Source organism: Oryzias melastigma, linkage group LG2 (assembly GCF_002922805.2).
Source record: "Oryzias melastigma strain HK-1 linkage group LG2, ASM292280v2, whole genome shotgun sequence".
In the NCBI taxonomy this organism is placed as follows: Eukaryota; Metazoa; Chordata; class Actinopteri; order Beloniformes; family Adrianichthyidae; genus Oryzias; species Oryzias melastigma.
Window position 1 is genome coordinate 19181239 of NC_050513.1, and position 17528 is coordinate 19198766.

The 17528-nt window shown below is 36.4% G+C and overlaps 1 protein-coding gene across 1 annotated transcript; it reads left to right on the plus strand.

The window, feature by feature from the left end:
* Positions 1 to 6: 6 nt before the first annotated feature.
* On the plus strand, positions 7 to 11691 carry calcrlb (calcitonin receptor-like b). Its single transcript, XM_024288907.2, has 12 exons — positions 7 to 63; positions 2026 to 2161; positions 3363 to 3473; positions 5370 to 5482; positions 5549 to 5640; positions 5711 to 5816; positions 5886 to 6039; positions 6116 to 6176; positions 6261 to 6327; positions 8545 to 8763; positions 8842 to 8883; positions 11143 to 11691. The coding sequence occupies exons 1-12, from the start codon at positions 13 to 15 to the stop codon at positions 11347 to 11349; spliced, it is 1359 nt and encodes a 452-aa protein (XP_024144675.1). The 5' UTR covers positions 7 to 12; the 3' UTR covers positions 11350 to 11691.
* The last annotated feature ends 5837 nt before the right edge of the window (positions 11692 to 17528 follow it).

Here is a 17528-nt window from a genome sequence, read left to right on the forward strand (position 1 = left end):
TTCAGCGCACAGATGGATCTGAGCTCCATCGTCTACCTCCTGGTCCTCTGCACCCTTGATAAGGTCAGTAGTTTCTTCCCATCGTAGATTTAAAAAAAATCACAAATTTAGTCTATAAACTGACTTTTTAAAGTTTTCAGTTTTGTCTTTCAAAAGCTAAAGATTTAAACTGGAATCCCTAAATTTCTATCAATAAAGAGTTTAGGATACCTGCTAGAGTCAATTGGATTCATTTGTAAGAACGATTTGGTCATCTAATGGTTCTGTCCATGATAGTTTATCACCAGGAAATCACTTTGTTTGATTTTTGTTAAATGTATTTGTATACCAGTACAGAAAATACAAGAGTATTTGGCCAATAATCAAAGTTCATCTCAATACTTCATAATGGAACTCTAGTCTCAATGGAGGTCAAAGGTTTCTTGTAGGGTTTGGACACAGTATAGCTGATATTTTGGTCCATTCTTCCATGCAGATCTTCTCGAGAGCTACAATGTTTTGGAGATTTCCCCGACTCCCTCACAATTTCTCTTTTGGACTGAGGTCCAGAGGCTGGCTAGACCACTCAAGAACCCTAAAATGCTTTTTACATACTCGCTCTTTGGTTTCCATGGTAATGTGTTTGGTATCACTGTTCTGCTGGAAGATCCATTTGAATCTCATCCAGTCACACAACCTTCCTTAATCCTCCTCTTGGACTCTTTCTAGAACTTGAGACGGACCTGTGTGTGTTGTTTTGGACAGAGAGACTTGAACCCACAACGATGTTTGTAACTGTGTTCCTGTGTTCTCAGCTCTCTTCAGGTCATTGATCGGTTCCCCTTGTAGTTCTGAGCCGCTTCCTCTCTACATCAGTAATTGCACCAGATGAGATCTTGAATGGAGCTCTAGGTGGAGGGAGATTGTCACTTCTCTTTCATTTCTTCAAATTTCTAATAACTGCTTCAACAGTTGACCTTTTCTCATCAAGTCGATCACTTATTGAAGATTGGTTCATCCCCGTCTCGTTTAGGTCTATAAGCTTGTCCCTGCTGTCCTTCAACAGCTCTTAGCGCTGGATTCTGGTGTTCTTTGACAGATCTTGTTCCTGGTCTCCTTCGACCTCTCTTTGGTCTGGTTCCAGGTGTCCTTAAGCAGATCTAAGGTTTTGTTCATGATGTCCTATGACAGCTTTTTGTTTTGATTTCTGATGTCCTTAGACAGATCTAAGGTCTTGTACCTGCTTTCATTTGACAGCTCTTTGGTCTAGATTCCGGTGTCCTTTGACAGATCTATGGTTTAGCCTCTGGTGTCCTATGATAGCTCTTTTTCTGGTTTCTGGTGTCTTTCAACAGATCTAAGGTCTTGTTTTGGTCTCATTCAGCAGCCTTTTGGTCTGGATTCTGGTGTCCTTCGACAGATCTAAGGTCTGATTTATGGTTTCCTCCAACAGATTTGAGATCTTGTCCGTGGTCTCCTTTGACAGCTCTTTGGCCCGGTTTCTGGTTTCCTTCAACAGATTTGAGATCTTGTCCGTGGTCTCCTTTGACAACTCCTTGGCCTGGTTTCTGGTGCCCTTTGATAGATACATGGTCTTGTTCCGGGTGTCTTTTGATAGCTCTTTGGTCTTGGTTAGAGTAGAGAGATATTTTTCTGACTATTTAAGGGTTTGGAAAAGTGTATTTATATGGATTACTTGTTCAAACAGATGATTACAGTACATGTATCAGTGGTTTAAAGAAAGACCTCAAGTAACAGGACTGGAAAGGACAGAATCAGTTTTTGTTTTGTAAGAGATAAATAAAAAATAAATAAATATATCCTTTAATCTATTTAACAGTAACTGTCAGATCTCAAGAAATTTAAATGAGTTTTAAATGTAAATTTTAATCTATCGTAATTTCAACTATGTCAAATTGAATAACAAAAATCTGTGAAATATGTTTTGTTTTGTTTAAATTTCTATTTCTAACCCACTGCCTTTTTTGCATATTGACTTTTTCTTTTTTTTATTTTTTATTTTTTGTCAACTTTTTAACCCATTAGTTGGTGGAGGCGACGTCTCAGGAGACCCTCTCACATTTTAATGAGCCGCAGTGGGAGAAGAAACAAATCTCCATGGCCCAGTTCCAGTGCTTCCAGAGGATTCTGAAGGAGTCAAACACCAAAAGAAAGAGTAATGGTATGTGGGGCCGGCAGCAACTCTGATAAATACTGCATCTTAGGTATTTTTTAAGAAATCAACAGTGAGTTACAGGTATTGTGAATATGCTAACACGGCTAACGTGTAGCTTTGTCGGACTGTGTTTTTCTTACGTGTCACTAGCCAGGTTTGGAGTTAGCGTACTCACAGTAACATTTGTTTTAGCGATATTAGTCAGATTTTTTTAAAATGCTACAAACAAGGCTGGAAACTGCAAGTATTTTGAATATGCTAATGAAGCTAACGTGTAGCTTTGTCGGATTGTGTTTTTAGGTGATGCTAACAAACAGTTAGCATCAAATGGTAATGAGCGTAGTCACAGTAATGTTTGTTTTAGCGGTATCGGGTTTTTTATGTGTTGTAAACAAGATTACTAGTTTAAGAAATTGTGAATATGCTAACACGGCTAACATGTAGCTTTGTCAAACTGTTTTTTTTACTTGTTGCTAACAACATTGGATGTTAGCGTACTCACAGTTTGTTTTAGTGGTACCATCCTGTCTGGGTGTTAGCGTAGTTGCAGTAACATTTATTTAAGCGGTATTAGTCTGTATCTTTATGTGTTGCTAACAAGTTTGTTGTTAGCGGAGTTTCCATAACGTTTGTTTAAGCGATAATAGTCTGTATTTTTACGTATTGCTAACAAGTTGGGTGTTAGCGTAGTTGCAGAATTTTTTATTTTTTTTGGTATCGCTGTTTTCACATGTTAATAACTAGGTTGGGAGTTACAGGTACTGTGAAAACGGTAACCGTGCTAATGTGTAGCTTTGTTGGGCTGTGGTCCTTTTTACATTAATAAACTGGTTGGAAGTTAGCATAGTCACAGTAACATTTGTTTTAGCTTTATCCGTCTGTTTCTCTTTACGTGTTGCAAACGAGTTTAGGAGTTATAGGTATTGTGAATATGCTAACATGGATAACGTGTAACAAAGAAGTTCTAAAATTACTGAGAACGCAGTTAGAAAACTCTGACTAAGGGGCTTTTCTCTGACTCTTATTTATTTATTTTTTTTTGCTTTTGTGAAAATAGAAATTGGACCATTCATTGACTTATAATCTGGTGCGCCCTACAGTACGGAAATATTTTTGATGAATTTTTTTTATGATATTGTTAAGTTTTGAATAGAAATCAAAACAATATCAGTAGGTCTCACTGATCCCTCTGCTCTGCTTCTGGAAGTGGGACCGATGTGTAACATAACGTGGGACGGATGGTTGTGTTGGGACGAGTCTGAACCTGGAGAAATAGAACAAAACTGTCCGGGCTACTTCAAGGACTTTGACACTCAAGGTGAGTTTCTGCTGGTGCTGCTCTTATAGAGATGCTGCTAAACAGTATAAATTCCAAAATAAGATATTTTTTTTCAAGGTCAAAGCATGATATACTTCTGGTTTGTCAACATGATGACATCATTGCAAAATGTAAGGTTTTGCTGACATTTCTACTGTGTATGTGGATGGTTAGTTCCTATGTACATTCATTAGTGGACTACATCAAGTCTGAATGCCAAAATATTGATAGAAATTCTGGTTTTGCTAGTTAGCATTTAATTGTTTTTATGCTAGGCTAGGCTAACTTCTACCTTAAAACCTGAGCTCTGAAATGTCACAAGAATTTTTAGTTTAGCCAAATTACATGGTGAACAACCTTTTTTTGGCTAAAGTTTCTTAGCTAGCTTAGCCACAGAAAAGTACATTTAAAAAGTATGTACATTTTATTAATTAAGAGGCTGAAAAACATTAACATTTTCAGGTTCATTTTCAGAAAAGAAGATTATAAAAACAACTAAGCTAGCAGCTAACAGCTTTTATGCTAGACTCGGCTAGCATAACTCCTGGCTAACTTCTACTTGAAAACATAAAAATAGTTCTTAGTGAGCTTAGCATTAAATTACTTACGCTAAATGAATGAAGTACAAGAAGAAAAACATTGTGATTCAAAAAGCTGTCTTTGGAAGGCATAAGAAGCTTAAACAAAACAACTTAGCTAGCAGGTAATGGTTTTTATGCTCGGCTTGGCTAACTTTTTCCTTAAAACTTTTCTTAAAATGTCACAAGAGTGTTTGGTTGGGAATCCTTTCAAACGTCTTTGGCTAAAGTTTCTTAGCTAGCTTAACATTAAATTACTTGCAACAGAAAAGAGCATTTAAATAGTATTGAGATTAAATGACTGAAAAATATTAACACTTTCAGGTTCAACCATCCATAGCAGGGAGAATTGTCTTAAAAACAACTATGCTAGCAGCTAATAACTTTTATGCTAGAGTAGGCTAACTCCTTCATTAAAACCTGAGAACTAAAAATTGTTCCTAGCTAGCTTAGCATTACATTCCTAGAATGTACATAAATGAAGGAAGTAGCTGAAAAAAATTTAAACTTTCTCATTAAAAACTGTGACAATGGCGGAAAAAAGAAGATCAAAAAACAGAGCAGGCTAGCAAAGAGTTTTTAAGCTAGGTTTGGCTAATAACTTCCGTAAAAATAATCACAAGAAACTTTCGGTTTGTACGTTTTTTTGCGGTAATCTTCTTAGCTAATTTATGATTACATTTTTTTAGAATATAAAAGTACATTTAAAAAACAAAAGTGTGTTCGTGAAAAGAATGAATTAGCTTAAAAACATTCACAGTTTCAGATTTACAAAATATCTGTTGCGAGGAAAAACAATCTTAAAAAGCAGAGCAGGCTAGCGATTATGGGTTTTTATGCTATTTTTATGATACATTTTGCATTTAAAAAGTGATTTGGCTAAAAACTTTTAGGCTCAAACAAGCTAACAGTAAAGGGTTTTAATGCTAGGCTAAGCTAACAATTTGTCAAAACTGAAGTACCAAAACAAATCAAACAAAACTAAGGGCAAACATTAATAAGAAATATGTTTGAATTATTTTTGATTAGTATTCTAAGCACAAAATCATATGCTAGCTTCTAGGTTTGTGTCTTTTTTGTGTAATAAACTGGTCAAAATTGAAAAGCTATTCTCAAAATACAATTTTAAAGATTATAGGGGAAAACTTCACATTTTAATGCATGAAACTAAAAATTGAGATGAACGTCCAATTTAGTAGTTGCTCAAAAAATAAAGTTCTTCTTGTTGCTGTTCCCATTTCTTTCCAATTTAAAAAAGAGAAAGAAAAAAACTGTGTTTTATCGATTTTCTAACCACATTTTTAACCTCCTTGAACAGTAATGGCCACCAAAATCTGCACAGAAAGCGGAGAGTGGTGGCGCCACCCGAAAGGCAATCGAACGTGGACGGACTTCACGAATTGCAAATCTAACGTCACACATCACGGAACCGTAAGAAAATAAAAATTAATCATTTTCAAGCTGTTATGTTGTTGATTCATGTTTTATTTTCAACAGGCAGCAATGACTCACTTCTACTTGATCATGATTGGTCACGGACTCTCACTGGTGTCTCTGCTCATATCTTTGGGAATCTTCTTCTACTTTAAGTAAGTTAAATTAACGGTGAACCTGTGGTTCCAGTTACGATGAAATGATCATTTAAACGTTTCCCCACAGAAGTCTGAGCTGCCAGAGGATAACGCTCCACAAGAACCTCTTCTTCTCCTTCGTGCTGAACTCCGTGGTGACCGTGACGTGGTTCTTGGTTCAGAAGGAGGACACCGTGAGTCGATGGGGCCGTCGGTAGACGCCACGCCGAGTCCCGGCGCCTCACTTCCTGTTCTCGTTCCAGGCCAGCTGCAAGCTGCTCGCCTTCATCCAGATGTACACCATGAGCTGCAACTACTTCTGGATGCTCTGCGAGGGAATCTACCTGCACACCCTGATCGTGGTGGCGGTGTTCGCCGAGAAGCAGCACCTCCTGTGGTACTACCTGCTCGGCTGGGGTGGGTGGCGCTCTCGTCTCTGTTCACGGTCGCCGTTAAGACGTCTCACAAACCGACTCCAAACATGCTTTTGCAGGTTTCCCACTTGTGCCCGCGGTCATCTATTCCATAGCGCGCCAATGCTTCTACAACGACAAGTGAGTCTCTACGGTCGACCACATTTATCTCTGTCCAGATTGATGACAGATTGTGATGAGTCGGCACATTTCTGTGGTTTCCAGATGCTGGGTCAGCCCGGCTACTTCCCTGCTGTACATCATCCATGCTCCCATCTGTGCTGCGTTGGTGGTAAGTGGTAGACGAGGCTTCAGGGACTTTAATGTGTGACCCCTTTGGTTGGATACTTTTGGCGCTGGTTTGACCATACGTTTGTTGGGGTTGTGTAACACCAACACTGACATGTGGTAACAAAATATCTTACTTGGGTCCTTCATATATGGATTTACACATTTAAAAAATCAATGTTGTGATATATATCGCGATATTTTATTTGGCGATACTTGTATTGATTTAAAATGCTGACAAGGTGATATTTAATAATTATTTATGAGCGTCCATCAGCGTTTTGTTTTCCACCCAAACCCCGACCACCATTTGCCAGCACAGCACACTTTAAGCAGCTCTACAGCGCACCAGAACCACAAGATCTCGCGAGAACTAGCCTCTGTTCAATTTTCAGTCTCATTGGTTCAGTCTCCCTTGAGATTTTTTTTTTTCAAATATGTACTACTTAGTATGACTTAGTTTTCTTACAAGTCATACTTCTTCAGAAAAAAAAAAATGTTCTGGTACAGTTTTGGGATAAATTACAATATGCATCATATTGCAATACATCCATCACGACATGTGTATCATGATTTGTGTACTGCGATACGTGTATCACGACATGTGTGTCGCAATATGTTTATTGAGATACGTTTTTTCGCGACACGTGTGTCCGGATACGTGTGTCACAATATGTGTATCGCGATACACATATTGCGACACATATGTCGTGATACACGTATTGCAGTACACAAATCATGATACACATATCGTGATACACGTACCGCGACACACATATTGCATATCACATATCAGTGTATACGTGTATCGCCATATGTGTGTCGGGATATGAGTATCATGAAACGTGTTTCACAATATGTGTATTGCGATATGTGTATTGCGATACATGTATCACAATACTTATATTGCAATACTTTCATTGCGATATGTGTGTCGCAATATGTACAGTATAGTCAGATTTTTGTCACTACACACCCCTAGTATTAATTGGACCACAACATACATGTATCAGAATATGTGTATCACAATTTGTGTATTGTGATATGTGTGTTGCAATATGTGAATTGCGATAAGTGTATTGCGATATGTCTTTCACAATACGTGTATTGCGATATGTGTGTCGCAATATGTACAGTTTTGTCAGATTCTTGTCGATACACACCCTTAGTATTAACTGGACACGACATACATGTATTATGATATGTGTATCACAATTTTTGTATTGCGATACATGTATCCCGGTTTGTGTATCACGATATGTGTATCACGATACGTGTATTGTGATATGTGTGTCACGATTTTTGTAGTGCGATACATGTATCCCGGTATGTGTATAACGATGTGTGTATCACGATACGTGTATTGTGATATGTGTATTGCCATACTTTCATTGCGATATGTGTTGCAATATTTACTGTACCGTCAGATTCTTGTCACTACACAACCCTAGTATTAAGTGGACCACGGTGACTCTAGGGTTCACACCTTTAACGTAGCTAATCTAGTCTTTTAGGCCTGGTTTCTAATGACAGTCCAGTTCGGTCCGGTTCAGAATGGTCCAGTCAATTCAAGTCAGCGTTTACACTCATAGTTGGACCGTCGTGGCTCATGGGGGGTCTGGACCAACTGCTTAGATTTGGGTCATAGTAGTATCACTACTGCAAAAACTACTTTTTTTGTTTGGTTTTGGTTTGTCATACATACAAACCATTTGATGTTTGAGAGAGGAAGCTATGACATCTACTTGGAAATGTTGGTGCTGGTTTGGTGCTTCCTATTGTTGTGACAACGTTCCGTCACTCAACGTGTTTCATCATGTGACAAAAGTAGCCCCGCCCCAACTGGTCCATTTTTTTAAATTGGGAACCTTCAACCAATGCGGGACAGCAAGTCGTCAAACTGGGTCACAGAGAGAGGGAAGTACCGCTGAAAGCAGCCTGTCAGATGCAGTAGAGGGTGAGGCTCAGTGTCCTGTGAGAGACTCTGAATGACCTCATGAACCCAGACATGGAGACATGATTACAGAGGTTTTTCTCTTCATAATAAACCCAACCTACTCTCTAAACATTATCTGTGTCGCCCACTCAATGGTTGGATATGAGATATACAGTCAATGCCTCCATGTAGCTAAAAGGCTAAAACCTTTGGACTCTTTCTATACTATGCAGGTTCTAGAAAGTGGAGCTTGAAATCAAAATGGGTTTCTATGTATTTTCTCAGGTGAACTTTTTCTTCCTGCTGAACATCGTCCGGATCCTCATCACCAAGCTCCGAGTGACGCACCAGGCGGAGTCCAGCCTGTACATGCGAGCAGTGAGGGCCACGCTCATCCTCATCCCTCTGCTCGGCATCCAGTACGTCCTGTTGGCCTACAAGCCCCACGACCACTGGATAGCTGAGATCTACCTGTACATCATGAACATCCTCATGCACCACCAGGTCAGTGCACGGACACCACTACAGCTAAACTCTAATGCATAACTCTATCAAACGGGTTTTCTTTTGTCTCAACCACAGGGTCTTTTGGTTTCTACGATATTCTGCTTCTTCAATGGAGAGGTGAGAAAAGACTTAAAAAACTTGTCTTTGATCTAACAGATCCACTTGTAAAATAGAATTTTAATCCAATCAGTGAACAAATTTCCAAACTATTTAAAAGCTCCGTCTAAAAATATTGTTAGCCTCTGTTGTTATTTGCTCTTTATGCTGAAGCATTAATTCAAATGTGTTCAAATTTAGCATTTAGCACTTATGGGATGCTAACGCTAACACTCTTATCACCCATTCTGAGTTTAATATTATTGTTTATGTTGTTAAAAGTCTTTGATTATCTAAATTGTTTTATTCCCTAATATTCTGACCTATTAAGTCTCGGTTATGAATATTTAGCAGTTAGCTAGCATGCTAGCATTCTCATATATTATCTAGTTAAATTAATAATTTCTTTATTGTGGATTTTTTTTTGTACATCTTTGTATTATCAAGTTCTAATATTGTTTAGACAATCCAAATTGATTTTTTTTAAATTTTGTACTTGTAACTCTGACTTATTAGGATATAGCAGTTTTGGGATGCTAACGCTAACATTCTAATCATCCATTCTGGAGTTATTATATTTTTCATCAAACTTTATTTTTGTTTGTGCTATAAACATCTTGACATTATCTAACAGTTCAGTCTAACATTAGTGTTATTGTTAAGTTCATTATATTCTGGCCTTTTGACTCTGAATTATTAAGATTTAGAAGTTAGCTAACATGCTATCGTTTTTGTACACCACCCAGTATCAAATTAATATTTTCAGTCTAACTTTATTGTGGATTTTTTTTTTGTAAATCTTTGTATTATCAAGTTCCAAGATTGTTTAGACAATCCAAAAACTTGTTTTTATTATTTATTTTGTACTTTTAACTCAGACTTTATCTGATGCTAATGCTAACATTCTCATGATCCATTCCAGATTTATAATTTTTGGTCAAACTTTAATTTTTATTGTGTTGTAAAAATCTTTACATTAACTAAAAGCTCATTCTATAGCAATAATTTTACTGTTTTTGGTTTTATTCCTCATACTTCAACCTTTTGATTCTAAATTATCAAGATTTAGAAGTTAGCTAACATGCTAGCAGTCCCTTCAATCATCAAATTACATCATGTTAATATTTTTAGTCAAATGTTAATGTTTTTTATAAGCTCTCGATGTTATAAAGTATAAGCTTAGACAATAAAAAAGCTCATCTATTTTCTTATGATGTAGCCATTCTGGGCTGCTAACGATATTATTTTTGTGATCGCTTCTGGATTTAATTTTTTTATTGGTTATGTTGTAAAAATCTTGATGTTATTTATTGCTAAATTTCTTATTTGACTATTAAAAATCTCTGTCTAAAAATATTTTTTTTTTCCTGATCTTTTCTCCTTTTAACTCTGACTTATTAGATTTAGCAGTTAGCTAACATGCTATCAATTTCATGCATTATCTTATTGTTTAAAATTAACATTTTTTGTTTATTTTTTAATGTTAGTTTTTTTGTTAAAACTTCTAACTATCTAGTTGTAAAATTGTCTTAGCAATCTAAAAACTCTGTTTCTGAACTTTTAACTCTAACTCATTGGGTTTAGCATTTAGCAAAAATAGTATGCTAATGCTAATAGTCATGTGATCTCTCCTCTTGTTCTAAATTTCTTAAAAAGGTCTAAAACTATGATATAAACATACATATATATATATATATATATAAATTATAAAGAAATTTAAGATTTATTTGCTGTCAAAATCAAATCATTAAAAAAATAAAGTTTAAAGCAAAAAAAAGATTTCTTGAAATTAAATTATTATTTTAATTTCTACAGACAACAATATCATTTTTTTAGGTGTTTGAAGATGTAAAAAATTTGGGGCAGTTTAAAAATAAAGTAAATTAGATTATTTTTCATTTGTTTTAATTTTTTCATTTCATTTGCTGAAAAAAAGTCAGATTTATATGCCTTTATTTGTATTTCTCAGTGAATGTTTTTAAACCACAGTTAAAATATTAATAGAATTTTCAAAACTTTAATTATTTTTCTGTATTTTTTAGTTTTAGGAAGTTTTATATAATTTTATTAAGCATTTTTGATCAATTTAAATTTTTTTACTCATTTTTGTATGTATAGAAATAACAAATTAAATAGTTTTATTGCCTTTTTTACCACTGAATTAGACTCTAAATCAATTTATTCCTCACTTTTATGAGTGTAACTGCATAAAAAGCGTTTAATTTAAATAAACTTTATAAAAAATCCCAAAATAATGAATGGAACTCGTTTTTTTCCCAGGTCCAGACCGTCCTCCGGAGACACTGGAATCTGCAGCGGATGCAGTTCGCCGGGACGTTCGCCAACGCCGACATCTTCCGCTCGGCCTCCTACGTGGCGTCGTCGCTCACCGAGGTCCACCGCTGCTACAGCATCGAGAGCCACACCGAGCACGTAAACGGCAAGAGCTACTCAGACATTTTCCGCTCGGATAGCCCGTTTGTGTGAAGGGGCGGACGGCGGGCGCCTCCTGACACTTTTAAGGATCGCTGAGCTTTGAGAAACGTCGACGTAAACACGATCATAATCCACTGTTTGAAGAGTCGGTATGAAACCAAGGACGTCTTTATTTTATCTACTACTGTTGAAGGAGGATCTGAGTGTGGTTGGACACTGAGGACTTTGAGGAACTGGAGGATTTTAGTGGAGACTTTTGAGCTTTTTCTGTGTCGTTCGTATTTATGTTGTTTTTGTCTCTCTTGTACGTCACTGACATGTTGGTTGAATACATTTTTGTGTCAAAAGAATGGCTGACTTAATGAAACTGAACAAAAAAAAAGCTTTTAAACCCAAAAATTTTTTTTTTTCTTTTTAAATTCCCACTTTGGCTTGACAAAAAGTAAAATAAAATAATTAATAATGAGGAAAAAAATATTATTCTTAAATAAAATTGCTTTAGTGCCAAACATTCATACAAATGTCAAACATTTGTATGCTAGCGCAACATTAGCATAAATGGAGTAGAATCTTTCTTAATTTTTTCTACATTTTTTTTATTTTTTTTTTATTCCCAATGCTGGAAAAACAAAAATGATTCTGGTTTGCATGTAAATATATCTAATTGATTGTGTAAATATGTATAAAAATAATTGTATTATTTTGTACATTATATTATTTTATTTTATTCTTTAAAGGTTTTTCAGACTTTTACCTGTACTACGTTACTAACGGAAACACATAAACTAGTTGTTACATTTTTTATCCTAAAATAAAATGGTGGCAAAAGCTAGCTTAATACACAATTCCATCAATTCTAATTTATTTGCTTTAGGAATTAAATCAAATTGGGACTAAATTACCTTTTTATCGCCTGCATTCCAAGCTACAAAATGTTGCTAGTTCTTCGCGTTGCAAAGATTTTCACGGATTAAAAAATAAAATAATCCTTTTTTTCTACAGTATTAATAATATGCGTTTTAAATACAATAATAATGCATATAACGGTTTACATTGTGATTAAAACACTATATATAAAGTGCCTGTTTGATTATAGCGTTAAACGTTATGACCAAAAAGGGAAACGCTAAGTGCTAGCCTACATCCTAGAAATGGGACCTAGCGCTAGCAACATTGTTGCTAATGTTTGTAAAAAAAAAATGTAATTTTTTTTTTTGTTATTTTACACATTTTTTTTCCAGAAGGTAAATAATGTAAATAAACATTTCGGGTAGTTTGTGCTAAAAACTGTCATATCCTTTTCAACATATTTATTAATAATTATTAGCACAAGTAGGCTAATGAACCCTTTGAAAGTTAAGCTAACGTGGAAAATTTAGGGAAAAAACACTGTCTTTGCTGTCTTTAAATAAAAACTTCTTTCAAGCTCCTTTAAAATGTTCCCTTTATTGCTTTAAGAGACTTTTTCAACACAAGATACAGCTACTGTTGTGTTAAGCTAACACCTACTAGCATAAACAGGGTTTTGGTTTTTTTAACTGTTTTCTTTTAATAAAACTTCATGGGACCTTATTTAGGTGTTTTTTATTCTTTTATTTAAACTTCTTTAAAGATAAGATGCAGTTGATGCCTAAGATAAGGTGCAATTCATGATATGTTAAGCTAACACCTGCTAGCTTAAATTTCTTTCGGTGGACATTAGCAAGCAACTTGTCTTTTAATAAAAATGTATTTTAAGCTAATTCTTTTTCAATCAAACTTTTTTTAAAGAAAATATGCAGCTAATGTTATGTTAAGCTAACATTGGCTAGCATAACTGTGGTTTTGTAAGAAAGTGAACATTTTTTTTAAGCTTATTTTTTATCTTTCATTCAAACGTTTTCAACATAGGATGCAGTTGCTGATATGTTAAGCTAACAGCTGCTGGCATAACTGGTTTTGGTAGAAAGTGGACATTAGCAAACGAATGTTGGCTTTTGATGAAAACCTCTGTTAAGCCTATTTACAGTAGTTAATTTTTAACTTAATAAGACTTTTTCAGCACCGGATCCAGCTGCTGTTGTGTTTAGCTAACACCTGCTAGCATAAATGTGGTGTTGGTAAAAAGTGGACATTAGCAAACAACTGCTGTCTTTTAATAAAAATGTTTTTTAAGCTTTTTTTTTTCTTTTATTCAAACCTTTTTAACATAAGATACAGTTACTGATGCATTAAGCTAACACCTGCTAGCTTAAACCGCCTCGTCATTGCATTTATCCCACTTCTATATGAACAAAAGCAGACTTAATTCTTTATGGCTGCCTCTGTTCTCGATAGACTTTCATTCAAGTACAAAGTCTAAATAATCCCATTCTGATTGGTCAAGTCTCGACTAATTTTTGTCAGTTTTATTAGCCAATCAAAACACTGTTGCTAGGCCAAACGTGTCACTTTTTTATTTTTGTTACAAATTTAAAAACTCAAAAAGTGTTTGGACAAAACAAAACAATATCAGTAAGATGTAGAGTAGAAAATAAGTGACTTACGCAATTCTTTTAACATATTTTATGACGTAGGCGCGATAAGCTAACGTAGCTAGCGGTATGATTTAGCAGTTTTGTTTAAACTACCTTTGTACTGAAACAGAGTACAGATTACTTGTTGTCATCTTCTTATTAGTACGATTAAAAACATATTAACAATATTTTTTATGTACGAAAAAAATTGCTACCATTTATATACGGAATATAAGATTTTTTTGATTTTTGTACTTCTTTAGACGCTAGTCTCGTCTAAGTAATGGCTTTACTGGACTGGGGATAGGGAAAAAACAGACTTTCCTAAACAAAATGTTGGTTTATGACAAATTTTTGGAAAGTTTTCAGTAAAATTGCAAAACTTTGATCATGACAAAGCAAAACTATAAGTAGGGAAATCTCTAACAAGCTTCAAACTATTTAAACCCCATCTAAATGATCATCGTTGTCTTGGAATTTTCCGATACAATTTTCGTAAACACACTTAATAAAAGATAAACTAAGATGCTGATTTTTTTGGTCTTTGGCCGATCCCCCGTGAGACACGCTGTCTTCATTGTCTCTCCGATGGATTTATGGTCATTTAGGGTGGGACTTCCTTCTCCGACCCAAGACGTTGTTTGCCAGCGTAATGAGGAGCGTTTCTACACAAAGCAGGGTGGGTTTGCTCTTCAGCAGGAATCTATATGCATCCAAGAAGCAGGTACAGTTAGGAAATCCCTCAGGAACACGCCTATCTATATCTGTCGCTTCAAGAGGACGCAGACGAAACGTGTGGCTTCTCTCCAACACATCTGCAACCCAAACATCTGCGGCGACTGTCATTACAAGGTGACTCTCCCATCCACTCTTATGGTCTCCATCCGTTTGGGGCGGTGCTGTCCCCCGTTTTCACCTTTGTCCTGCTTCATCGGTGTGACAGCTGGCGCTGCTTCCTGTGAGGATGGCGGTGGCACGGGTTTCCGAAACTGAAATCACGCGGCCATTGCAACACCGTCCACCGCCTGTTGTTTATCTGGGCTGAAACCTGGAGCGGTGGACGGATCGCAAGCTTCCTGTTTCTAAGAATACACTTCCATTGAACCCTCGGTCCGTGGACTCCAGCGCACACCGGGTTGCAAACACTTCCTCGGCCTCGTGACTAACGCTTGTTTACGGCTCCGGCTTCCGCTGGAGGCCTGAAACGTTTAGCCGATGCCGCCACATCCCTGTGGATTTTCAGCAGGCAAACCGGTAGCGATTCTGTGAATTCTGTCAAGGCTGTTTCCACAGGACGCCACAGTAAAGGACCGACCACGCACTCAGCTGCTGCGGGCCGGCCCTACAGAAGGGTATCAACATTTGGAACTATTATTAAAGGTTTTAGGCACCAAGATGGGTCAAATTAAGCACATTTAACTATATTTATTTTACTTTATTGCTGACTGAAGATATTCAGTGCTCACAAATAGATGCGACTTCTTTAGATCAGGAGTATAAATCACTATATCGTCTGCAAATGTTGATATTTTGAGATGGTTCACTTTACATTACTTCTTCTTTAGACAAATTTAAATGTGCTACTGTTAGTAGATTTAGGGGAAAACATCTACATTTTCATCTCAAACGTTAAAGTTGTTTCTTTTTCACTTGAACACGTTTCAAGACTAAAAATGTTTCAGACAATTTACGGGGCAACATATCAAAGAAGTTGGATTCAGATAAAAAAAGGTTTAAGACACATTCAAAGTATATTTAACTCGTTTCTTCATTTATGTGGATTAACTATTGCTGAATTAAGGTATTTGTTGACTTCTTTGGATCAGATGTATAAACCATCATATCATCCGCAAATATCGACACTTTGGGATTTTTCAGTTTTTTTCATACTTGTCAATTTACAAGTTAGACTTGAGTTGTTACATTTTAATATAAATTATTCAATTTTGTTAGAAAGAGACATTTATGGATGAAAATTTTAAAAAATGATTAGATCTTAGAAAAACGAGTATTATGATAAAACATCACAAAGGAGTATGTGATAATAATATCATAGATGTTTGTTTCAGATCAAAGAGGATCAAGATACTCCCAAATATATATTTTAAGCATTTTAACATGTCAATTTGTGTGAAATTATGTTATGACATCTTTGAATCAAAAGTATAAATCATATATAAATGGCAAATGCTAACACTCAAAGATTTTTCTTTTTCCATTTGCTTAAAGTAGGGCTAGGGTATACTGATCATTTGGAAATGTGTCCAATACTGGTCAATATCACAAATATCCATACTAATACAATATCAAATAAGCGTGTATGATAATTTACGGGACAAAAATATCTGAAAAGTCGGCTTCAGATCGATTTAACCATTGATTTCCATTTGTTCCTGAATTAAAATATCCGTTACTCTCTAAGTGTTGTAGTTTTTCTTTTTTGGATCACAAATATAAATTATGACATCATCTGCAAATGGTAATACTTAGAGATTTCTCTGTTTTGTTTTTTTGCTTTTTCACCTTAAACCTGTAAGGCCTGTTGTCTCAAATATGCCACAAACTAAATTAGCTATAAAATCTTCTAAATGTAGCTATGTCTTCATAGTGAGTATCATTTTTCATATCTGGGAATCAATTCAGGCGTTAAAGGGTTAATCTTTGAAAGTGTTCCTGGCTAGCTTGATCGCATTACAAGATCATAAAAATGTTTACAATCATTGACGGGTCGGTATATCAAAGATGAAGTGATGTTTGGCTTTGTGGGTCACTCCTGTTGGACTCTTTCATCCTGTGCAGGGAAACTCCCCATTTCCCATCTGTCTCACTTCAGAGCATCCTCAGAAACCACCTTTCTTTGGACCGCGTGTTTCCAGATCTCTGGACCAGAAATAATAAGTAATTGTTTATTTCAATAGTTGCAAGAATATTGAGTCACAACATGTTATTTGGTCAAAAAAGTGTTTGGGTTCAACACCAGAGGAGGATCCCTGTGCCTTCAGAACAATGGAATGAGCGGCTGACCACAGATGAGGGCGTGGACGGCGATCGGTGGAAGGATTCTGGTTGGGTTTGACACCGGCTTGGGTGGGAAAGCGGGAAGTCAGTGATTCCCCGCGCAGCATTTGCGGCCACTGTGGGGTCATGAATCACTCGGGTTGCTCCTCGTCGATGCTCAGCCGTCTGCTCTGGTGGTTTGGTGATTAAACCTGGAGATGCATCGCATGGAGGTTTTATGTCCATAGTGGGAACCAACTGGAGCCAATACGAGGAAAAAGTCCTAACAGTCATTCTTGGATTTATTGGTCCTTCTAGACTTCCAGTTTATTGCAAAACATTAAATAAAACTATTACATTTTAGACGACTCCTTTTTTAGGATGTCTCACAAATAAAATGAGGACTTCCATAAGGACTATGAGGGTCTACGATACTGTAAGTCAGGACTACAGGTGGTTTGGCTTGGAAAACGCAATATGTTAAAAAGTTAAAGTCCCACTATTTGTCACGCACCAAGGTGTGTGAAATTTGTTTTCCGCATTTGACCCATCCCCTGGGGGAGCGGTGAGCCACAGACACAGCCGCCCTCGGGAGCCATTTGGTGCTTTAACCCCCCAGTCCAACTCCTTAGTACTGAGTGTCAAGAAGGGAGGCACTGGGTCCCATTTTTAGGGTCTTTTGTATGACTCGACCAGGATTTGAACCTCCAATCTCAGGGCGGACACTCTTCCACAAGG

Coding starts and splice junctions, on each gene's coding strand:
- calcrlb (XM_024288907.2), top strand. CDS start 13: ATGGATCTGAGCTCCATCGTCTACCTCCTGGTCCTCTGCACCCTTGAT. Junction 64..2,025: donor TCCTCTGCACCCTTGATAAG/GTCAGTAGTTTC, acceptor TTAACCCATTAG/TTGGTGGAGGCGACGTCTCA. Junction 5,641..5,710: donor GGAATCTTCTTCTACTTTAA/GTAAGTTAAATT, acceptor GTTTCCCCACAG/AAGTCTGAGCTGCCAGAGGA.